Source organism: Equus przewalskii, chromosome 10 (assembly GCF_037783145.1).
Source record: "Equus przewalskii isolate Varuska chromosome 10, EquPr2, whole genome shotgun sequence".
NCBI lineage: Eukaryota > Metazoa > Chordata > Mammalia > Perissodactyla > Equidae > Equus > Equus przewalskii.
The window spans coordinates 54,230,609-54,255,191 of NC_091840.1; the positions used below are offsets into that span (position 1 = coordinate 54,230,609).

General features: G+C 41.7%; 1 protein-coding gene across 2 annotated transcripts in view; it reads left to right on the forward strand.

Moving 5' to 3' along the window:
* The first annotated feature begins 4,650 nt into the window (after positions 1–4,650).
* The window catches only part of MAP2K4 (mitogen-activated protein kinase kinase 4), a 132,859-nt gene continuing 112,926 nt past the window's right edge, over positions 4,651–24,583 (forward strand). The window contains exons 1-2 of one of the 2 annotated variants that reach the window (XM_070561113.1): positions 4,675–4,849; positions 14,220–14,252. In XM_070561113.1, coding sequence (XP_070417214.1) covers positions 4,735–4,849; positions 14,220–14,252 — 148 coding nt within the window. In that variant the 5' untranslated portion in view covers positions 4,675–4,734. Of the gene's footprint in view, positions 4,850–14,219; positions 14,253–24,583 lie in introns of both variants that reach the window. The other variant, XM_070561114.1, reaches the window with a different exon arrangement.

Genomic DNA, 24,583 nt, shown 5'->3' on the forward strand with positions numbered 1-24,583 from the left:
TCTATGCCATGGGGCTGGCTGACTCATTTTTTTTTTTTAACACGTTTCAAAGTAAATTGTCGATATCAGTACATGTCCTCTTGAATACTTCAGCATTCATATCATTAGCTAGAGTTCAATATTTGTTTACAGTTTTTTCTTTTGATATATAATTTACATACATTGAAATGCACAAATCTTGAGCATCTATTTACTGCGTTTTGACAAGTGCATATACTTGTGTCTCCCAAACCCCTATTGAGGCACAGAACATGACCATTACCTTAGAAAGTTCCCTCTGGCCCTTCCCCAGTCAATTGTGCTACATTCCCTCCCCTACCCAAAAGGTGCCCACTGTTCTCTTTTTTTCCATTTTAGTTTCATATTGTTTTTTAAAAAATAGTGAGGCTAGATCAACAGAATATAGAATATGAGGACAGGCTCTGGGTGTAGTTCTGGTGGGTGAGAATCACATCCCTTCTACAATATATTTGTATCTGGTCAGACCATGGCTAATACTATCAGTATTACCTTTCACTTAGTGGTAGTGACTCAGAGTGCGGTATTCCCATTTTTTTACTCTTATAAATAACGTGATGAACATTTGCCTATAAATCTTTATATGCATGCATGATTATTAATAGTCAACATAGTAATATCTCCTTTTATCTGAACCAAACTGAACTTTGGTTCTTTTGATGGCATGAACCAGTCAAAGATTCTAAAATTCCCTTATTTCCAGTTAAATGCAATGTTCTACCAATATCCAGACACCTGCACAGAGGCAACATCAGTCATTGGATGGCCTGGTCTTGAGCCCTCGGTGACTGGGGATGGGGATGGACAGGAGCAGGGTTTTTTGTTTTTTTTCCTTTTTTTTAAAAAAGATTTTATTTTTCCTTTTTCTCCCCAAAGCCCCCTGGTACATAGTTGTATATTTTTAGTTGTGGGTCCTTCTAGTTGTGGCACGTGGGATGCTGCCTCAGCCTTGCCTGATGAGCGATGCCACGTCGCATCCAGGATCTGAACTGATGAAACCCTGAGCTGCCAAAGCAAAGTGCACGAACCTAACCACTCAGCCATGGGGCTGGCCCCAGGAGAGGGGTTTTGCTCAAGGCCAACTGCTGAGCCCTTAGAGGGATTATCTGGTGATCGTTACAGCCAAACAGAGGTGTCTGACCCTTCTCACTTTCTCAGAGGCTGAAATTTGGGTCCTAAGGGGAAATCCAATTGTAACTTACTTTTGCTTTATTTGGATAATGAAGTGAAAAATGTCCCCTTAATTTAACCATTGGACATGTATCAAAAAGAACAAGCAAGCTGGATTTCTAAACAAAGGTGCTCTAAGCAGAGGATATGCAGATGTCACTCTTCACCCAGCCTCTTCAGGACAGGTCACTCTGATCTTGTCATACATTGCTCAGAGCAATGGTCTTAATCTCTTATTCCCATCCTCTCTAGGGGGAAGGAAAAGTCATTAGATGGCAGAGCCAAGAGTTTCAGGCCCATCTGGGGATTTTCTCAGGAGCTCTTGTAAATGTGAATTTGCTAGTTATTGATACATATTGCCTAACTGCCTTCCCTCTCCCCCAAAGTATGCCAGCTACTTCTTTTAAGCAATTCATTTTTTTGAACCATGTGTGAGTCTGCTTAGGCTGCCATAATAAAGTACTGCTGACTGGGTGGCTTAACCAACAGAAATTTATTTTCTCACAGGCCTGGATGCTAAAAGTCCCAAAGTGTTGGCAGGGTTGGTTTCTTCTGAGGCCTCTCCCTTTGGCTTGTAGGTTTTGGTCTTTGCCTTGTGTCCTCACATAGTCTTCTCCCTGTACATGTCTGTGTCCTATTCTCCTTATAAGGACACCAGTCATCTTGGATTAGGGTCACTCATATGACCTCATTTTACCTTAATTACCTCTTTAAAGGCCTTATCTCCAAAAATAGTCACATTCTGAGGTACTGAGGGTTAGGACTTCAACATATGAATTTTTGGGGGACACAATTCAGTTCATAACAAACCATAAAACATAAATACATAAGAAAAATATGAGCATTAGAAATCATAACTTCATCAGTTTGAACAAATCAGGTCCTTTTTCATTTTTGCCCATATGCAGACCTAATGATGGTTCTTACTCTTGGTTCTTATCCACCAGTTTACAATGCTAACAGCAATGCAAGTATACTGTCAGTTTTATCACAAACCCAGCACTAGGTATTATGAGACAAAAAAACCTAATTTATTATATATTACTCTTTTAATTTAACTTTACTGAATGAATTTCCTAGGTTGAATGCTTCCCCTTAGGTTTATTTGTCACATGTATTTTTCTCACTTAAGTTCATTTAACTGTATCAGGCTAATGATTTCTTTTTACTTGATAAAACTCCTTTTGAACAATCTTAAATGAAACCTATACATAATTTAAAACAATATTGCAAAATATATGTTTTAAAATTTTTTCTAGTACTTGCCTAATCTCTGATATTGCCTCTAGGATTTCTAGTGAAGAAATAATGGTTTCTATTAAAGAAATATATATAATTGGAAAAGGGGGCAGGTAGCACTCTACATATGACTGTGAATATATTAATTGTCCACATCAAAGAATCAGGGAGGATGCTCACAGTACTTATGGGGGTGAAGAGACTAGAAGTCCTTCAAGCCATTTCTTGGCACCACTCAAATCTCCAAGGAACTAGAAACAAGAAATGAGACCACATACACACACACACACACACACACACACGACATACACACAGACACACACCAGTGATGGCCAGGCACAGGAACTGGTTGGGAACCCTACCGGCAGGTACTGGATGAAGTGTCAGAAAATTGCTCTAATAGAACTAATCAGTGTCTGGTCATCTCCCATCTGAAGCCTGATAGTGACAGGATACTACATTTGGTTCATTTGCCAGTCAACTATGAGGCTGTTGATGCCTTTTCTCAGTATGCCAAAGTGGCTAAGCCAATGGAAATGCAAAACTATTGTGGGGTGGGGTCCCTATTTTTCTGCATCAATCTTTTCTAATCGTTGGTAAGTTGTGTTGATGTTCTGAAAGAAGAATTCGATTTTTGATACTTACCCCTCCAGGTACTGAAATATAAACTCCAAAGAAAAGAAAGCCATCTTCTAATCTGTATCTTAGAAGGAGAGAATGTTAGGGAGCCACAGCTCCTCCTTTGTAATTTGTCATTTCTCTTCCCATCGGCACTATGCAGAAGACATAGACGAGTATTTAGCCTGTACTCCGGGCTGAACAGCCTGGATTGGAAATTTGTCTTTTGGGTTCTCATAAGATTTCCCCTCTGAGGACTGGACGTTTAGGATGCCCCAGGACCAATAAGAGCAGAGAGGGCTACTGATTCCCAGATGGGTATTTGGCAATGCTTATACTGGCCACACTTGCAGATATTGCTCAGTCGGCCAGGCCCTCAGAGGAGAGTCCTGGCAGACTAGACTGTGAGCCTCTCCACTGAAGTACACCTGCCTGCTCTCACCTTCAATTTGCCTTTATCATCTCCCCAGTTTACTTTCCCTAAGCCCTATCTCTAGCCACTATTAGCATCTAAGCAATCAGGATGATGGCCCAGGTTGGCAATGGAGCAAGAAGGCAGGGCTATTTTGATTAAGGACACATTTCCAACATGCTGGGAGGAAGTTCCAGTACAGATAAAGTCTAGGTGGAAGAAGGTTCAAGAAGGAGGTCCTAGTATAGATTGTGCAATGCTTCCAAAGGGCAGAGAACATCAGCTCCATGGTTTAGACTACTTGGGATGTAGTCTGGCTGGTCATTCTATTACAGGCAAGACATAACCCATGTCTTACCATTCCCATTACATTTCTGTTGGCCCACAAACCCCTAGCCTCACAGAAGACTATTTTTTTTTGCTTTCAGTTGCTGCCTTCCTAAAATCAAAGTCTCTGTGCAAAGTGCTGAAAGTTTTTTGGGCTGTCATTTTATGTATTTCATAAAAATGACTATGGCTGGTCTTATAAGGCATAGAGGAGGTGGAGGAGGGAATCCAGTGTGTGTTTAGGGGGAGTGGTGATGTAGATAGCATATTTTGGGAGGCCAGGGAGTGCGGGTGCCTAAGATACTGTTTTTCAAATTTAATGTGCATACAAATTACCTGGGGATATGATTAAAATGTAGATTCTGATTCAGTAGCTTTGGGGTGGGTCTATTGACAGTACTTTGAGTAGCACCCCTTACGAGACCCCAGGGCCGTGCAGCGTGTTGGGGTGTTAGGCAGGGCTTAACTGGAGCTCCAGATGGAACCATAGCTAGAGCCAAGTCCCCTCTGGAAGTGCCTTGTCAGAGACCAGACAAGAAGCATGTCCCCCTTTCAGCTTTACTATTCTGATTTTGAGTTCTGAGATTCCAACAGGGGGGTTCTTAAACTTTTGGGGACACATACCTCCGTGGGAATGATGAAAGCTACATATGCGCCCTCTTTTCCTGCAAATGCACACACTCTCCTACTTCTGCAAACCTCTTCAGGCCCCGCTGCCCTGGTGGAGGATTTCTGCCCGCCTTTCGGGTCGAGCACCAGGCACCGGAGCGGCTCCGCAGCCCAGCATCTGGGGCGGCTCCGCGGCAGGCCGGGCGGGCCGGGCTGTGGGCGTGTCCGGGGCGGGACGGGGGCGGGTCCCGAAGGCGCAAGCCGCGCCCCTCGGCCGTGCGAGAGGCCGAGCTTGCTGCATTGCAGCCGCCGCGGCGCCGCTCGGCTCCTCACTCCCAACAATGGCGGCTCCGAGCCCGAGCGGCGGCGGCGGCTCCGGGGGCGGCAGCGGCAGCGGCACCCCGGGCCCCGCAGGGTCCCCGGCGCCGGGCCACCCGGCCGTCAGCAGCATGCAGGGTAAGGAGCGCGGCCGCGCCGAGACCCCGGCCCCCCGGCGCGGCCGTCGGCGTCGTCGCGGCCTGTCCCCGCCGCCGCGGACGCCCCCGGACCGGCGGAGGAAGCCACCGGAGCCGCCCGCGCCGGCCTCCCGCCCTCCCTCCGCTTCCCGCGCGTGCCGGCCGCCCCGCGCTCGGCCCGGACCCGGGCTCTGGCGCGCACAGGCCCCGAACGCGGCCTCCGCCTGCGCGCGGCCCCGCGGCCCTGCCGGGCTCCCCGCCGGCCCGCGGGCCCACCTGGCCCGGCCCGCCCCCGCGGCCGTCCGCCCGCCCGCGGCGCCGCTTACCTGGCGCGCGCCCCGCCCGCGTTTCCGGGAACGCGCCGGCTGGCTGCGGGGGGCGGGCGGCGCCGCGGGGCCCGGTTCCCCGGGCGGCCGCTCAGGTAGGCGGCGGCGGCGGCGGCGGCGGCGGCGTCCGGCCCGCGCCCCTCGGCCCGGCGCCCCGGCGCGCTCCCCGCCCCACCGCCGCCGCGGGCCCCGCGCAGGGCCATCTTGGGTCCCTGCGGGGCCCAGCCGGAGCCGACCGCCGAGCTGACCTCAGGGCCCCGGGGGCTGGTTGCACCCCACGTCTCCCAACTTTTGCAGGGCTTCTATGCGCTGGGAGGGGCGGAGGGTCTCTCGGGCCTGTGCCACCTGTAAGGTAGGTAGACAGCCCTTGGCCTGGGAGAGGCGGTTTGTCTCGGGCCAGGGATTTCTGTGTTAGCGTTGCATGCAGAAAAAAATAAGTAAATAAATGAAAAGAGTGAATTCGGTGTGAAAGGAGAGATACAGGAAATAGCCAGGCAGGGGTCACAGTGGGACTGTGCAGTGTCTGGACATCTGAGGCAGCCCTCCTAATTGATGGCTTTCCCCACTGGGAGTGCTTATTAGCTCTGTATGGCTCTTGACAGAGGGTGTTGTGAAAATACCAGGCCCCAGCCTAATGGGGATCATTTCCTTGAGTTTACTGGGGGATTTCGAGTAGTAATGCTATTTTTAAAACCAGAGTTTCAGAATATCTCATGATGACGACTTTAGCGAACTGCTCATATTCAATTAGCAGAATCCGTCGGCGTACCCTTGGTGGTGAGGGTGACGGTGCTGACTCTTTGATTGAACTCTTCCTAAAGGGCCTTGGTCTGTCTTCACCGTATGTCTAGTTAGATTCAACATTTATTGAATATTTCGTGTTTATGAGAGGGTGTGTGATTCCGGAAGCAGAGACAGGATTTTAGTCATTTTTATATCCCTGTCGCTCTCCCTGTGAGATAATTTTAATAGACATACAGAACGGTGATAGATATATGGACAGGATGATGTCAGAACTCAGAGGACACTTTCTGTGCAGACCCTCAGATAATTAATTCAAATTGAATTAGTTCCTGGATGCCACTGTGGTGCACAGCACAGTATACCGGTGAAATACAAGGTGGGTTTCCTCATCTTATGGCTTTCCACTCCTCCTGGTGGTGGTGGGGAAATGAAACAGCAAAATGACAATTTAGGATTGTGTTGCTTATCCAAAACGGGTGACTTAAAAAGTTTATAAAAATAAAGCAAGTTTTTCTGGGGTGGGGCAGGGACTTGATAGTTTGAAAAAGCTGTATAAATTTATTTATTTTTGTTAAAAAAAATATTGAGCACCTGCAGAGTGCCAGGCATAGTACTCTCGTGCTGGGTATACAGAGAGGAGTGAATCGGACAGTCTCACCCCTGAGGGAGCTTACCCTCCTAGCAGGGTCGGGGAGGGAAGACAATGTGCAGGTAAATAAGGAAAATTGCTAGTTGAGATCAGTGTGATGAAGGTAAGAAAAGCTGAGTTTTGTGATAGACGATAATAGGGGAGAGGGCAGTGTGCTTTGATAAGATGATCAAAGGATACCTGTCTAGAAGGACGACTCTCTCAGTATAAAGAAGAGGGAGCAGTGTGTTTGAAGATTCCAAAGTGAGAAAGAGATGGAGAGTTCTAGGAACTCAGAGTGGTTGTGCTTAGGAATTATTCTGATACCTTCCATTCTCCTCCCCCACCCCTCTGCTTTGGCACCAAGTAAACTGAACTTCTTAGTAAGCAGAACCCATTTTAAAAGGGAGAAGGAGGACTTATGTAAGACTTTTCTTTGAATTACTGTTGAATTTTCTTTTATCAGTACTGCGTCTAGCCTTGATGGATTTAGGAACCTGCTAGTTATATCTTGTTCTTGAACTCCCCCCTCCCCCCCTTTTTTTTTTGATGAGAAAGATTGGCCCTGAGCTAACTAACATCTGTTGCCAATCTTCCTCTGTCTGCTCAAGAAAAACTGTCCTTGAGCTAATATCTGTGGCAGTCTTCCTCTATTTTGTATGTGGGACGCTAACAAAGCGTGGCTTGATGAGCAGTGTGTAGGTCCACCTCTGGGATCCAAACCTGCAAAGGCTGGGCTGCTGAAGTGGAGCTCAAGAGCTTAACCACTATGCCAACCTCTTGAACCTGTTTTGATTACTCAGAATGAAGAGAAGTGTTTGAAATTATCAGGATGTTGTCTAGTGCAATCCAGGTTATAATGCATGAGCTTAAGCAGCAATTTAGGATCTCTCTTTTTTGTTTGTTTTGTAATGTTAGAGCCTAACCTCCCATATTTCATCTACCAAAGACCTTTGGCTTTAGATAAGACTTCAGATCCTTAGATGATAGTGGTATATGCCACCTCTTCCCCCCAGTCTGCTTCCACTTGCCACCCCCAGAACACTGCCTTTCTAGGAGTTGTTAATGATCATGCTCGTTGAAACAGTTGTGGGACATATGGAGTACATTTCATCTAAAAGGCATTGGAGGTCCTTCTGTGTGATAGCACTGAGCTGGGCACTTGGATGACCCTGCAACGTTTTCATGGCCTGATATTTGTGGCCCAAGAGTGAACCACGTTGGGGAATACTGTTTTCTTACTATTATAGTGCTTAAGAGCCAAAGCTTTGCAGTCCTGTATTTGAATCTCCTCGTCAGGACATAAGATTTTTGTGACCTTGGGCAAGATATTTAACCTCCCCAAAGCTTCAGTTTCTCAATTGGAAAGTAGGAATAATGCTTACCTCACAGGTACTTTGAGAATGCGTGTAAAGCATGGGCCTGACATATAGTAAGACATGATACATGTTAGCCAGCATCATTGTTAACAGCAACAATACTGTGATTTGTAATGGTCTCATTAATGGCTTCTTTCATTATTAGTAGATGAGTCCCTGACCCCTCATGATCCCCTGCACAGTTTCTTTAGCTTCATTATTACTTGGTGCTACCCTTCTCTCTAACTTCTTGATTTCCACTTTTCATTATCGAGCATTTCCTTGCAGAATATGCTTGATGGGTCTTTATCCTGCTTGCACTGCCGTGTAGAGCACTACATGCTCTGTGACCTTGGGGAAATTATCCACCTTTTCTCAACTCTGAGTTTCTCATCTGTTAGAATAGAGATAATATGTTACAGGGCTGTTGTGAGAATCACATCATTTAATGCAGTGGAAGTGCTTTGAAAATTACAAAATATCTATAAGTATATAAGGGTTGTTATTAGACAGGGTTATTCATCTGCTTTAGTTACTAGTCACTTAAAATGTAATAGATTTAAAAGATCTCATAAACACAAGAAGTTAAATTTTTATGAAAGACTTAAAGCAGGGAAACATAAAACTTTCCCTTAAACTTCACTCGGGTAGCTGAGAAATGTCAGTTTTTAAAAAGTTTTTTAAAAACAGTTCAGTTGGTTAGAATCTATAATTGGTTCTGAAGAACACAGAGGCATTTGTAAAGTACTTGTTACGAAATAGTTACAAAATTTGTATTGTAGGTACTTCTGATTTTCTTGATGTGCTGATCTAGAAGTTTTTCTTTGCTGTTTCTTGAGTCTCAAATATACATGTATCACAGGAAACTTCTGCACTAATCCAGTCCGTAGTTATTTGCCATCAACTGAATCTTTTATAAATATCAATTTAGGTAAAAAAGGATAATCTGATTCTACTTTAAAAAATTATGCAAAACTTTCGAGTGTAACGAAGCATCTCTGTTAAGAAAAGGTGAAGAAAGACTTAAAATCAATATACGTTTTTCTCCCAGTAATATTTGAATATATAAAATATGTATGAAGTGCTCTACTTGTGATAATATTTGACTGTTTTTACCATTTAGTCACAGTTTTTCAAGAACCGTAGGAGGGTTCCTTTATCTTAATTTTAAAGAACTGAATTGTGTGGACAGTGGATATAGTTCCAAACTATAGAATTGCTTGCTTTTTCCAGTGTATTAAATACTTTTTTTTTTAGGAAGATTAGCTCTGAGCTAACATCTGCTGCCACTCCTCCTCGTTTTGCTGAGGAGGATTGGCCCTGAGCTAAAATCTGTGCCCATCTTCCTCTACTGTATGTGTGGGATGCCTACCACAGTATGGCTAAGTGGTGCCATGTTTGCACCCGGGATCCAAACTGGTGAACCCTGGGTCGCCAAAGCGGAATGTGCACTCTTAACCCTGCGCCACTGGCCCAGCCTCCTTTTTTTTTTTTTTTTTACCTGTTTATTTGAAATAACCTGATAATAGTCCAGCTTAGAAATTAATCCCTGGTCAAAGCACATATTGCATTTCTCTATGTTCCCTTAAAAATGTGAGAAACCCAGGGCCAGCCTGGTGGCATAGTGGTTAAGTTAACGTGCTCTGCTTAGGTAGCCTGGGGTTTGTGGGCTCAGGTCCTGGGCACAGACCTACACACTGCTCATCAAGCCATGCTGTGGTGGCATCCCACATACAAAATAGAGGAGGATTGGCACAGATGTTAGCTCAGTGACAGTCTTCCTCAAACAAAAAGAGGAAGATTGGCAACAGATGTTAGCTCAGGGCCAGTCTTCCTCACCAAAAAAGAAAAAATAAGAAAAGAAAAAGAGAGCAATCCTAGTATTAAAATTTTAAACATTGGAAAACATATTCCTTTTAGGATACTTATTTTCTCACATTTTCCTCTGGTGTGCCTTATCAGAGTGAATTTATGCTGAAACTTCTTTAAGATGGGATATTAGTTAACCCTCTATTTTTGAGTCATGTTTTCTTTTTTCATAAATTTCTCTTTTTTAATTCCATTTCTTTTACCTATTTGAGAAGCTGGATTGATTTGGGCCCATGGAGTTTTCCTTATTTGTAGGGGTCCGGAGGTCATGATCAACTCCATTATATGTAGCCAGGTTGATCTCCTTTGCACTCTCCGCCTCTAGGAGGTAGAGGCAGCCCAAATGAGACAACCTGAGAATCTTTAATTCAGACTGAAAATTAAGAAAGGGAAACTAATAGTTATCATAGGCCTTTTTCACTGCTTTTGCATAATTTGATGCTTATATGCACCTTTTATGGGTGGCTGGGCACAGGCCCCTGCATGGATTAGGGAACTGACGTTTAAGTAAGTAATTTGCCCCAGTCAAGGTGGGTTTTAATTCACCTGTGTGATGGGTTGCCTTTGCTCTTCTTACTGCGCCACTATGCGGGCTCGCATGGGTTCTCTGAGTCATTTCAGCCTCTCGGGTCTGAGGGAAGAATCTTTGCCAGACGTGATGCAGATTCAGGAGTAGGAGGAAGAGATTATTTTAGATTTTTCCAGGGGGTGGAAGCTCTAAGCGTCCTGCCACCTCTGGGTTGATTTTGGAGCCACCGTGCTTCCTGATGCTCCTTTATGATATAGAGTTCTAAACAGTGACATCTTGAATTTGGAGGCATTTTGATTGGGAATCTACAAGCAAGTAGAAAACTTTAATTAGGCATTGGCCCAGGAGACCAGTGTAGATTTGAAAGGTAATGGAACTCTTTCCATTATTTGTATATTAAAAGGAAGCAGTTTAGCGTAAGAGTTAATAACATGTATTGCCATTCTGGCTAAATTTGTCATTACTGTCCCTGCAAATGGGCATGGGTTAGCTTCTAGGCCTTTCCCCTCAACTCCAGAAAGTCTTCATGTGTCTCTTCACACTCTTGGCAAGGTCCAGAATTAATGTGTACTCAGAAAGGATTCGAGAGCAAGTAGTGACAATACTGACCTAACTTGTGGCTACACAATGAAAGGGAGCATGGGCCAGCAGGTAACACAACTCAAGATGGGCCTTTTGAAAGAAGATAGCAGTTACATCCTACACAGCTTGATTCCTGAAGAACACCGCATCATTCCCCACCACAGGGAAAAGACGATCGAAGTGGATGCCACGGCAGCTTCTGCAAGCTGTATTGTATTTCATCTTACCAAAAATCACTCAAAGAAAATTTACGAAGGGGAAAACAAGAAGAATGTTGCCAGATACATCTCTGATATATATCTGATGTGCCTATGTCTCTTCATTGCCTGACTTTGCTAAAAAATAAGCAACATTAAGTGGCTCCCCTGACGTGCTTGCCAGTATCCCTGAGATCTGGGTTAGGGTCCTGCCAGGGAGAAGCATCCTCTCTTGTGGAGTTGTCGAGTCCTCAGGACGCTGGGCCGGGTCTAGGAAGGGCTGAGGCAGAGGCGGAGAGAGTAGGCTGGGGATCCCCGAGCCGTGTGGAGTTCTTCCCTTGTAACTGTCTCAAGGTGACTGGGAATGAAGGAGAGGGCCTGCTTTTGTGTAGGTTAAGCTGGCCTTGTCAGGAAGGTGCCACAATCATTGCTCACCTGGGGGAGAGATCAGCAATAATAATGACTATGATAATAATAACCTGCTGTATTCCAGACTCCGTGTTGGACGTTTCAGATATATTACCTTATTTAATCATCACAAAAACACTTGTGGGTATTATTATTCTATTATACAGATGAGAGAATTGAAGCTTATAGAGGTTAAATACTTGCCCACAGCCACATACTAAGTTGCCCTCCCTGGGTGTACTAGGTAGGCTTCATTGAACAGGCTTTACGTTAGTGTGGGTTCCTTCTGTCATTCATATGATCCTATTTCAGCAGTACCAAAATCCCGGATGTCCAGGGAACCAGAAGGAACTACTGAAGAGGTGGGAAAGCACTTATGCCGCTGCTCTGCACCCTCCCTGGATTCTACCATCAGCCCAGAGGAAGGGCATGGGGATGGTTACAACACCTCATGGGGGCCACCGCACATGCAGGATTAGGTGTAGACACACTGTTTTCAAATTCTACGATAAGATTACCTGATATTATTCTTAATTTTATATATAAAAGAGGAAAACTGGGCCTCAAGTGAAATAACTTGAGTTTCACAGTTGGAACTAGAACCCTGGTCTCCTGACATTCTTCATTTTTGTATTCTACTTTCTCAAATACTGTTTGCCTATTGTTTTGATATACACTTCACGCATCCTGAAGAGCCTTTTAAACTAATATAGACAAGGTTACTTTATTTGGTAAATACAGTATAGACAGTCCCGAACTTACAATGATTTGACACAATTCTTTGACTTTATGACGGTGCGAAAGCGATACGCATTCCGTAGAAGCCGGCCTGCGAATTTTGAATGTTGTTCTTTTCCCAGGCTAGCCATCTGCAGCACAATCCTCTCTGTGGTGCTGGGCAGGGGCAGCGAGCCGCACCCCGAGTCAGTCCCACGGCCACGAGGGTGACTACAGCCGGCACCCTCACAGCCGCTCTGTACCCGGACAGCCATCCTGTTTTCACTTTCAGGACAGTATTCATTGAATGACGTGAGGTATTCGACACTGTATTATAAGATGGGCTCTGTGTGAGATGATTTTACCCAGCTGGGGGCTAATGTAGGTGTGCTGAGAACGTTGAAGGTGGGCTGGGCTAAGCTATGACATGCAGTAGGTGATGTGGATTAAATGCATTTTCGACTTAGGATATTTTCAACTTACGATGGGTTTATCAGGACCTATCCCCATCGTAAGTCAAGGAAGATCTGTACGTTGTAGGTTTCGAGTTATGGCCAGTTAAGGGTTCTCAAGATTGAGGTAAGAAGGTGAGAAAGAGGGGGAAATGTGGGAAGGAGGGTGGGAGAGGCCTGCTGAGAAAAAGGAGGGAGGGAAAAGCCCCCCGTACTTTTATTTCTTTTCTAGGCTTCCTGGCAGTCTGCCCTATGCATCTTGAGATTTATTTTTGGGGGTCTAAGATTTAGTGACAATAAACTTGCCTGGGCCCAAATCAAATAAAAGAGACTCAAATTTGAAGTAGAGGATTGTGTAAAATTAAGTCCAAGGGGACAGATACCAGGCTAAAAAAGAGTGAGGCGCCGAGGTTTTAAAAGTTAACTGGTTACTAGCAATAGATTCAGCTGATATCTAGTACACCTGGAGATGCAGGACTTAAAGTATGTGAATGGGAAGACAGAATTTAGACAGAATTTTTGAGACGAGGGAGACCTCAAAAAGTGAACATACGCGAATGAATGTTAATGGACTAATTATAGCATAGCTGCAAACTTGCTTTTCATACAGTTGAGGACATTGGAAGTTTTCCTCACCATTTCTTTCCTACTGTATTTCTCCTCTCGTATGAGATTGCTGGTGGGCCCCTTGACCCCTCCCTGCCCTTTGAGTAAAATGAGCGAGGGGGGCTATTTGGTACTTTCTCAGATCTGTACGGTAAGCACCAGCTTTCTGATTTTGGCAGGTCCTGTTTCATATGTATAATCTTTTTCTCCACATAGTCATATATAGAGGCAGGGCTGTGTGTGTGTGTGTGTGTGTGTGTGTGTGTATAGTGTTTTAGAGGTCTAGAAAGATTTAGCTAATAGCTTTTTATCTGATGTGATTGATAAGATTAAATGGAGTTCCAAGGAAAAGGTGAGCCATGTTCTAGTTAGTTAGCCCGTGTTCGCTGGTGGACTCTGGGTCAGTTAGCAAGTCTTCTGAGTGAGAAATAATGCAGAGATGGATGTCAGTATGAGGCCTCAGAATCCATTCACCTGGTCGCTTCAACTATAATTAGATAAAAAGAGCAAGTCTGTAGTTATGCTTTGAGAACTTCACCCGCTTCCTTTTTTAGCCACTTGTATTGATTTTGGACTGATGACAGAACTTCGAGTTTTGAGAATTTTTTAGCACTTAAAGTAGTCTTAACTACTTTAAAATTACTCCTCACTTCCAAGGGCTAATAGCTATTCTTTTTATTGAATAGATGTGGAAAGTAAAGGTAAAGACAGTATGCTTATATAAGTTAAACTTGATTTCAGTTCCGTATAGTACAGGCCATCTATATCAGAAAGAGTTGAACTTTTAAAGAAAGCCCATGTGTTATAGTTATCTCTGGGATAGTCACAGTTATATGATTTGAAATTTCTTGAATTAGTTTTATTCAAAATGAAATATAAAAATGCAATGTCATGTTCTAATTTTGGTTTGTTTGATTTACAGTAAATGAACTGGAACTTATCTCTTTTACTTTAGGCTTTCAGATAAACTTCTGTGAAAAGGCACAAAGTAAGCTACAAATTTTATGATATTATGCTCCTTATTTTTTTTCATATCCGTCTTGGTATTGGGAATGTGTCCACTATTGTTTCAACTAACCAACCATGGCAATTTTACATTAAAAGAGCTTCCATTTTTCATTCTTTTCCCAAATACAAAAAAATTGTGTTATAGTTTCACTTGAAATTGAAATAGGAGAAAGATATATATAAGTATTCAAATGTATGTAGGTATAGAAAGAGGTATATGGATATTAGATGTACATAGATATTCAGATGTATATACGTATAGAAAGACATGCTAGATTTAGATGTATACAGGTATAGAAAGCTACATATAGGTATTCATGTATATACAGTTATAGAAAGATGTATGTAGGTCTTTGGATTTAACCATGATTTAAATCACAAATTGAGGAAAGTTCGCTTTTCAGATTGTGGTGCAAAAAGTATATAACGGTACTCAGAGATCGCATGCTTTACAACTGATTTATTTTAAACATGCATTTAATGCATCTGAACTTTTTTTTCTTTAAAACAAAGCTTGTTTCTTCCTCCTGCCTCCTCCCAACCCCCCAATATAGACTAGCGTTCTATATTAGGACACTAGTCTTCATAGAATACAGAATAGGTTTCTATACAGTAAAATTTATAAAGTTAAATGCATTTTGAACTTAGATATCATTTGTGTAAAATGCACTTTAAAAAATCCTAAGTCAAGGAGGATACTCTCCAGTTAACGTAAAAATATCCCCAAATATAACGTAACTAGTTTGTTGTTCTGCTTATTTGTTTATACAGTGGGGAAGAATGGTGGCCGCTTTTTGATAGATAGCATTCTCCACCCCCCAGCTTTATTGAAATGATTGATGTGTACCATTGTGTAAGTTTAAGGTGAACAAGTGAACAGTGTAGTGATTTGGTACACGTATGTATAGGGAAATGATTACCACAGTGGGGTTAGTTAACACCTCCATCACCTCACATAATTATTTCTTTTTTGTGGTGAGAAGATTTAAGATTTAATCTCTTAGCAACTTTCAAGTATATAATATAGTATTGTTAACTATAGTCACCATGCTGTACATTTTAGATCCTCTGATATGCATCATTTTTAAGTAAGTGAGTTCAAAGGAAACAAAAGTTTAACCTGGAGAAAACATTTTTGCTGTTTTTAAATTTTCTGACAGAATCAAAATACTTAATTTCCGTTAGTTGAACGTTGTGACTTCCTTTGAAATGTAGTTGGCAACAATTTATATCTTGAATGGTTCACTCATGATATAAATATGTAATGAGTGGTAGAGTAGGGCAGCTAAACCCTAGGATAAAAACTTTTTAATTGGTCCATTATTATCATCCTTTACTTACCTTAAACTAAAAATAGTATATGATTTTCTGCCCTTAATGAATCTCCATATATGATATGTATCTATATGTAATGAAGTTGCAACTTCTATTTTATGCTGTATTTTAATTTCTCTTTTTTTGGTGAGGAAGATTGGCCCTGAGCTAACATTTGTGGCAGTCTTCCTCTCTTTTGTGTGTGGGATGCCACCACAGCATGGCTTGATGAGCAGTGCATAGGTCTGCAGTGAGGATCCAAACCTGTGAACCCTGGGTTGCTGACACGGAGTGTGCGAACTTAACAACTATGCCTCTGGGCCTGCCCCTGTATTTTAATTTTAACACATCTACTATGGCAATTTTTAGCTTTCATTTACATTTTAACATAAAATATTTCTATTTAATATTTAATATAATTTTTAGTTTTTCATGTCTATATTGACAAAATCTGATGAAAGAAAACCACTGACCATTTAAGAAATTTAAAACTACATTCACGTTGTTGCTCTTTTCTCTAACTTAGTCCTGTTGGGGACACAAAACAGGAGAAATGTATTGATCTTATTAAGTTTACAGTTGTGACTACAGTGTCTATACATAGCTCTGTAGGTAGATTAAAAATGCCTTTAGACTGTCTACATGGTCCTTTCCCTGTCCTGTTGTTACAGAATGATGGGTTTGTGGTGTTGCCTACTTTCGTACATATGGAAGAATCTAACAAGGAAGCATATGTAATCCCACTGTGATGCTCGCTGTTGGTTGTCTTCACTTCGTCTTCCCACTGTGACAGCTTTCCCATGTCTCCCTTTTTATTTCTTCCTCTCTCTTTGGGAGGTCCTCCTCTTTATTTTCCAGCTTTTGGGATTCAACACAGTTTTATACATTCATTCATGAAGCACATATTGGATACCTAGATACTATATAGTGAGGGAGATTATTGGTCTGGAAATGAATCAAGTAGGTCCCTGCCCTTAGAGGGCTCTTAGTATAGTGGACTGGAGTTGGTCCTGCGTTGATTCTAAGTGTTCAACTACTGACGCTACAGGTTGATGAGTAGCTGGACCCAGGGTGAAGTGGTGCAGGAGCTGATGTGTGCTGGGCACCTCTGCTCTTCGTGTTCTGTCATGAGAGAGAACAAGCATGAGGGGTGCTGTGGTCTCACGATGGATGCTTTCCTGACTGGGAACCGTGGTTCAGAGATCCAGCAATGGGTCTGCCCTACTTTGAAGTTAAGCAGAGCTGTCTGTGCTGGCTCAGACCTCAGTGGACAACTCTAGGAAAGGGAGCACACGTATCAGGGAGGGTTGGAGCTGGGATGTGGGTAGGGATGGCCGGCTCTAAGTTGACAGCATTTATTTTTGTGCTTTTGGTACCTGTATTTTAGGCTAAGTTTTCAGTTGCTTACATATACTAACACTTTTTTCTAAGACTAGTCCTGTGATTTGCATGACTTAAAAATTAAAAGTGCAGTTTTGGAATGTTTGCAGTCTGTCTTCTCTCTTCCAGTTTGCTCTGGAATATAGACATTGACTTTATGTTGAAAGTGGTCACTCATTTCTTTAAAAATAAAGGACTTGAAATCACCAAAGGAGTGTTTTCTCACCTATCAGGGCATACTCTAGTACCAGAATCTCCAGTTTTATTCTAAGGGTGTTTCAAAATTATCAGAAAAACTTACGTTTAATTCATTAAAAATAATTATATATCATATAATTACTGGAGGAGGGGATGGGGTACTAAGAGAGCAAAATTGGATATTGTTAGAAGTCCAGTAGGTTTGAGGACTACTGCTTCAAATGCTCAATTCTCCGTCACAAATCAGCAAGACTTATTGTGAAAAGATTCTGATGACTAATGGAAGCTCTGAAGGATTAATTTTTTTCCATTGTTTGACTTTCACACAGTTTTTGTTTTTGATGCTGCTGTATCACTATTCCTATCAGTTTGTTACAACTGCCTGTTGTAAGTTAGTGGAGTTTTATTGGAGATGTGTGTGTGGGTAGTCACACACACAAACAAATAGTGTGAGATTACACGTTTAATTTTGCAACTAGATTTTTATAGAAATTCAATAAAAATCCACTTTGCACCTCATGATCCTCCTTTTTATCAGTTATAGTTTGTGCATTTATTTGCCTTTTGGTTTTCTGAGTATATATGTTTAAGGTAATACATATTTAAGATAATAAGTAAATAAAGTTATAATTATTTAAGACAACAGTGTTATATTTCTTTTACCAGTGTTGGGCATTGAATTTTTCTGAAGTCTGAATCTAGGACTACTTTAGGGAAAAATACTCTTTTCATTGCAGAGCTCCTACATTAGAAGGTGGATTAATTCATCATTTATCATTTGGAGATAATGATTTTGTACTTGTGAAGATGTTTATGTGATTTATGAACAAATTTGAATTATACATCAGTGGCTTTAATGGGCTGGTGCGTAAACACGGTTCTTTAGAATATGATTTGCTTTGCTTTATAAAACCATTTTTTTTGGAGGGAGGGGTGAGATTTGCCTAGAAAGAAAGTTTTTGAGAAAAACTTTTATAAATGTCAAATTTACCTTAGTGTATCAACATTCTGGTTTTTTATGTGGATGAGAATTGTGACCCATTAAAGACCTTGGGGCATAGGGATTTTCCTCAGAAAATGCCTAACAAAATCCTGTGCTAATCAAAGTGTTAGTAGTCAGAGGTTTGGCAAATACTCTGTTAATAAGTTAGTTTCTCACAGGGGCACTGTTAGGTCCCCTCTCCCCCCCACCCCCCGCCCCCTCAATGTATTTTCAGGCCATGGCTGTGTAGGGTTCTTGAGTGCTAAAAGTTCTGGTAGTGTTGAGTTTCTGTAGCTTTGCTTACACTTTTGATAGCTTTAAAAACTTTTAGTGGCTTTTAAAAATTGTTTTACTTGGGAATGTTTGTATAGCAATGGGATCTTTATTTAGAAAATTAGATGCTCCAGAGCTGACTGTTACCCTTGAAGTCACTAATAGAAATTAGATCACAGGTAGTGATTGCTTTTGGTAACGCTGCACATCAGAATATTTGGAGAAAAAGTGGAGGTATCCTAATGACAGATTCTCATTGAGTTGTGAACCTATTCTTTTTGAATAAGTATCCCTAATTGTTTTTAAATTGGTAATAATGAAAAGGAAACAATAAAGAAAAGGAAGGATATTTTGTGAATCTTTCCAGAAATTTGAGGAAGTCATTAGTCAGTTTACTGACCTGATAAGAAGTGTCTGTAAAAGATGATGTTTTGCTCGGGAGAGCATTTGGCTTTACTGGATGTGGGGTGTAGAAAACCAGGGGCAGTAAGGAGTAGAGGGAGGGTCAAGCTGTTCTGCATGGGGCAAAAATCTACACCCAATAACTACAATTTTATTGTTTGGAATTTATTAAACTCAACTAAGTTTTTCAGCAACCCTAAGAAACAGAACGACTGCACTTGCTACTATTGGAGTTTAACAAGTTCTATTGAAATTTATATAGATACTGAAGTTAGTTGAAAAATGAGGCTTTTTAGGATTTGCCATAAACCCTACTTGCCTCCAGTATAGATATATATATATTTTTTTACAATTGGCACCTGAGCTAACAAGTGTTGCCAATCTTTTTTTTTTTTTTTTTAATTTGTCTCCCCAAAGCCCCCAGTTCATAGTTGTGAGTGCCTCTGCTTGTGCTATGTGGGACGCTGCCTCAGCGTGGCCTGATGAGTGGTGCCAGGTCTGCGCCCAGGATCCAAACTGGTGAAACCCTGGGCCGCTGGAGCAGAGCGTGCGAACTTAACCGCTCGGCCACGGGGCCGGCCCCTCCTCCAGGATATTCATCACTATCTTTGTGGCCTGTGATAAACTGCCAGCAGAAAGTCCATCTGCTTGGAAATGGCTTTTATACCAAAGCCCCTGAACGGTAGCAGTGGTATAGGCAGAGTGAAGGTTCACGTATTCTGTATACCTTGTGTTATGTCAAGGGGAATGTTGCCTAATTATCTTGGATCTTGAAAGTGGTGGGAATGTTAATTCCTCCTGAAAAATGGTTTTTGTTGCTAGAAGAAGTAATATTTCCAACAGCTATTGCACCTTAAAAATCATTTAGGAAAGCTTAATGTGTGATATTTTTGAACGATGACAAAATTAGTGATTCTCCCACATTGCAGAAAGTTTCCCTTCATTTGCCAGTTGAACTTTGCTGCTAGCAATGAAGAGATATATATATATATATATATATATATATATATTTTTTTTTTTTTTGAGTAAGATTAGCCCTGAGCTAACTACTGCCAATCCTCCTCTTTTTGCTGAGGAAGGCTGGCCCTGAGCTAACATCCATGCCCATCTTCCTCCCCTTTATACATGGGGCGCCTGCCATAGCATGGCTTTTGCCAAGCAGTGCCGTGACCTCACCCGGGATCTGACCCGGCAAACCCCTGGCCGCCAAAGTGGAATGTGCGCACTTAACTGCTGTGCCACCAGGCCGGCCCCTATTTTTTTTTCAACTTTATTGAGATCATACTGGTTTATAACATTGTGTAATTTCAGGTGTACGTTATTATATCTGAGCTTTTGTATAGACTGAATCATGCTCACCGCCAATAGTCTAGCTTTTGCTTTTGTTTGTTTTAAGGATTAGCACCTGAGCTAACATTTGTTGCCAGTCTTCTTTTTTTTGTTTTAATTTCTTCTTCTTCCCAAAGCCCCCCAGTACACAGTTGTATATTCTGGTTGTAGGTCCTTCTGGTTGTGCTATGTGGGACACCACCTCAGCATGGCCTGATGAGCGGTGCCATGTCTGTGCCCAGGATCTGAACCGGTGAAACCCCGGGCCGCTGAAGTGGAGCACACGAACTTAACCACTTGGCCACAGGGCTGGCCCAATGAAGGGATGTTTGACACAACTTTTGTGCTTGAACAGATACAGGGCAGAAATGATGTGGAAAGTTTCCAGAGAGCGTTCCCAACTAAACCTCCAGCTAATCAAAGTGGTTTTCAATTTACTTATCAATTTAGGGTGCTGGTTTTTAAACAAGGTGTAGTAAATACTTGAATTCTCATTACATGATATTATGAGCGCTTTCAAAATTCTGACACAAGTGTCTAGATGAAAAGATGTACTGGAAGAAATTTGCAACTCCCATGTTGGTGTTCATCTTCTCATTATGTAGAATTAAGTGAACATTAATCAGAAATGAAGATCAAGTAGATACAAGCATATTCCCTCCCCTTTAGAGAACCTATTATAAGGTGATATAAACAGAGGCCCAAATCTGACAGTTAACAGATGTGTGTATACCACTAATGGTAAGAGACACTGAGGTCTTTAAAGATGAATTAAATCTGGAACCTAGTACTCTGACGAAGCTTGTGTTCTTTGAGAGACTGAACATGTAGAAACAGACTCTGCGGTACAAACAATAATAGATGACTCTTATTTACTGTGTGCTCAACCTTGTTCTAAGCACTTTATATATATCTAAGTACTTTACTCCTTTAATTTTTTTTTAAGATTTTATTTTTCCTTTTTCTCCTCAAAGCCCCCCGGTACATAGTTGTATATTTTTAGTTGTGGGTCCTTTCAGTTGTGGCATGTGGCATGCTGCTTCAGCGTGGCCTGACGAGCTGTGCCATGTCTGCACCCAGGATCTGAACTGGCGAAACCTTGGGCTGCCAAAGCGGAGGGTGTGAACCTAACCACTTGGCCATGGGGCTGGCCCACTCCTTTAATTCTTACAGCAATGCTTTGAAGTAGGTATAATAATTATTATAGATGAGGAAACAGAAGCACAGAAAGCTTAAGTAAATTTTCCAAAGTAAGACAGCTGATGAGTGGCAGACTGTGCGACCTTGGTCTGGTCATAGGTGAGGACATATTTGTATACAGGCTCTCTTAACAATGAGTTGATTCTTTTAGCAATGATTTATGTCCCTCTCACTTTCCTTTAGTTAGAGGTGGAAGGAAGAACATTATTTAATTTTTAAAAACTTTTAATGCAGGCCGGCCCCGTGGACGAGTGGTTAAGTTCACGTGCTCTGCTTCAGAGGCCTGGGGTTTCGCCAGTTCGGATCCTGGGCGCAGACATGTCACCGCTTGTCAGGCCATGCTGAAGCAGCGTCGCACATAGCACAGCCAGAGGCACTCACAACCAGAATATACAACTGTGTACTGGGGGGCTTTGGGAAGAAGACGAAGAAGAAGATTGGCAACAGATGTTAGCTCAGGTGCCAATCTTAAAAAAACACAACTTTTAATGATAGAAGTTTTCATACACAAAAACAGAAGAGTATGTAATGAACCCCCGTGTACCCATTACATAGCATCAAAAATTATCAACATATGGCCAATCTTATTTCATTTGTTCCTCCTCCCTCCACCTATCTCTACTGAAGTATCTTAAAGCTAATTCTGATTATCATTATTTCATCCACATATGTATCAGTCACATGTCTTCTAAGTGATAAGGACTCTTAAATACATAACCTCAGGATCATCATGTACAGTAAGATTATCATTTTGTTAAGTAAACAAAATGATATTATCAGCCCCTCAATTGTTCAGATTTCCTCATGCCTTACAGATGCCTCATTTACCGTTAATTTAAATTGAGATTTCAACAAGGTCCACATACCTATTGCATTTGGCTGATATGTCTTATAAGTTTCTTTAAATCTGTGGTAGTTCCCTCTTCTCTCCTTTTTTTCTTGCCCGTTTATTCATTGAAAAATTGGGTCGTGTATTTTGTCGCATTTGCACATTTGGATTTGGCTGATTACATCCTTTTAGTAGTCAGTGTTTCACATGTTCCCCTTTGCCTTATATTTCCTCGTAATTCGTGGTTAGATATAGAGGCTTGATCACATAGAGATTCAAATTTTTGGCACGAACACTTCGTAGGTGGTGCTGTGTGTTGTTGCATTGCATCAAGTGGCATGTGCTTTCTGGTTGTAGCTCTTATTAAGATCCATCAGTGGGTTTAGGTGCTGTCAGTGTGATTCATGGAGGATAAAGTTCCCCTTCAGTCTTTCACATGGTGGTTTTGGCCACCATCAGTGATTTTTGTCTATTTTGTTGGGGACTGGTTAACTTGTGTTTCCAAATATTTTTGGGCTCTGCAAATAGTAGCTGTGGTCAGCCAAAAAACAAAGTTTGTGTTTGGGGCATACCATCGAATGCAAATTAGAGAGTTAAGCATTGATCATCTCTGACTTAACTGCACCAGTGTTGGTGGATATGACAGTATGTGCATATATGCACACACATATACACAAACATTTACTGTGCTTTTCTGTACTTTGGGAGAATTAAAAGTGGACATACATCTATCTGTGCTTCATACCCTGGAACATGAGTTGACCTATTCATTAATCAGCGTTCTTTTTAACTTCTCAAAACCTCCTAATCTGTGAAGATAATCAAAAACCATGTCTAATAGTAATTCTTGACGTTTTTTGGTGAAGTTGAAGAACCAGTGGGTATGCGAGACCAGTTCTGCTTAAGATGAATCTCAAACCGGAGTGCAGCTTTTTTAATTAATTTATGTTCAGTGCTCAGGTCGTTTAGGGCATTGCCTTCTCTGTACTTAGGAACCAGAATTAGTCATCAAAAGGCAATTTGGTGAGAACAGAAGTAAACAAGAGTCCTCTTCCAGGTTATAGAAAAGCTTGGTGAACTTCTTGTATTGCAGTTAGCAGTTGCCTTCTCAGTGACCTGTTTATTCTTGTCCAACAGGTGTCATTATTCACCCTTCAGTAGTAATAATTTCTTAACCAACTTTCCTTTTTCACTATTCTTGTTCAGTCACCCATCTAGTAACTAAATTATTAAAGTTTTTCCATGATGTTCTAAAACTGATTTGATTTTACAGGAGTTGTAGATAACAAATTAGAGAAAATTCAATGAGGATACTGTCATGTCCTATGTATTCAGGAAGTAGATAGGATGCAACATATCCTCTCTGCCTGCTGTTTACTCTCTTGATTAATCTTACTTTAGTCTAACCTTTTGAAAACCTCAATTTATAGAATACATTTGCAGGCAACAAATAGTACTTAGTTGTGTTCAGTAAGAGATGAAGGTGTTATTCACATCGTGATTTTTTTTTTAAAGATTTTATTGTTTTCCTTTTTCTCCCCAAAGCCCCCCAGTACATAGTTGTATATTCTTCGTTGTGGGTCCTTCTAGTTGTGGCATGTGGGACGCTGCCTCAGCGTGGTTTGATGAGCAGTGCCATGTCTGCGCCCAGGATTCGAACCAACGAAACACTGGGCCGCCTGCAGCAGAGCGCGCGAACTTAACCACTCGGCCACGGAGCCAGCCCCTTGATGTTTTTTAAATTGAGAAGTATTCAGTGGGATCCAAGGCTATTCAGATGCTGGTGAGAGGAGTATAATAGTGCTGTAGTTATCGCTTATACATAGAGGTACAGTATTAGCTTTGTATAGAAGATGTTTATTCATGTCCCACCTCTGTTATTTGCTTTGGTAGTAACACAGTTGGACTTGAATTTAAATTTGGGTCAAATTATTACATAAAATTTCTTTAAAAAAATTCATAGTGTAATGCATCACTGAAATGGAAAAAGTCAGTTGAGTATACAAAAGTTGTCACGTGTCATGCAATTCAAGGCAGTTAAAAATGTCAGATATCTTTTTTAAAGCCAGAAGATGGCTAATTCTTGTGTCAGGAAGTTCTGTCAGTTAGGAGCATTTCTCTAGTTAAAGCTTCTAGCTAACTTTTTCAGAGAACCTACTTTGACATATTTTGATTAATGGAAAAAAAGCAACAAATTAGATCTATCAGGAAATATGGGTAAAACCCTCAATTGAGATGTCTGAAACTATATGTTCTAAAGGTGTTAAATTAAAAACTTGAGCTTGAATAGCTTGAATTATTCGTTTATTCAACAAGTATTTGAGTTCCTGTGTTATGCCAGGTGCTGTTCTGAAAAGCACTGAGTTGCCTGCGTGCTCTCTCTAATTTCCAGCGGTCAGAAGTC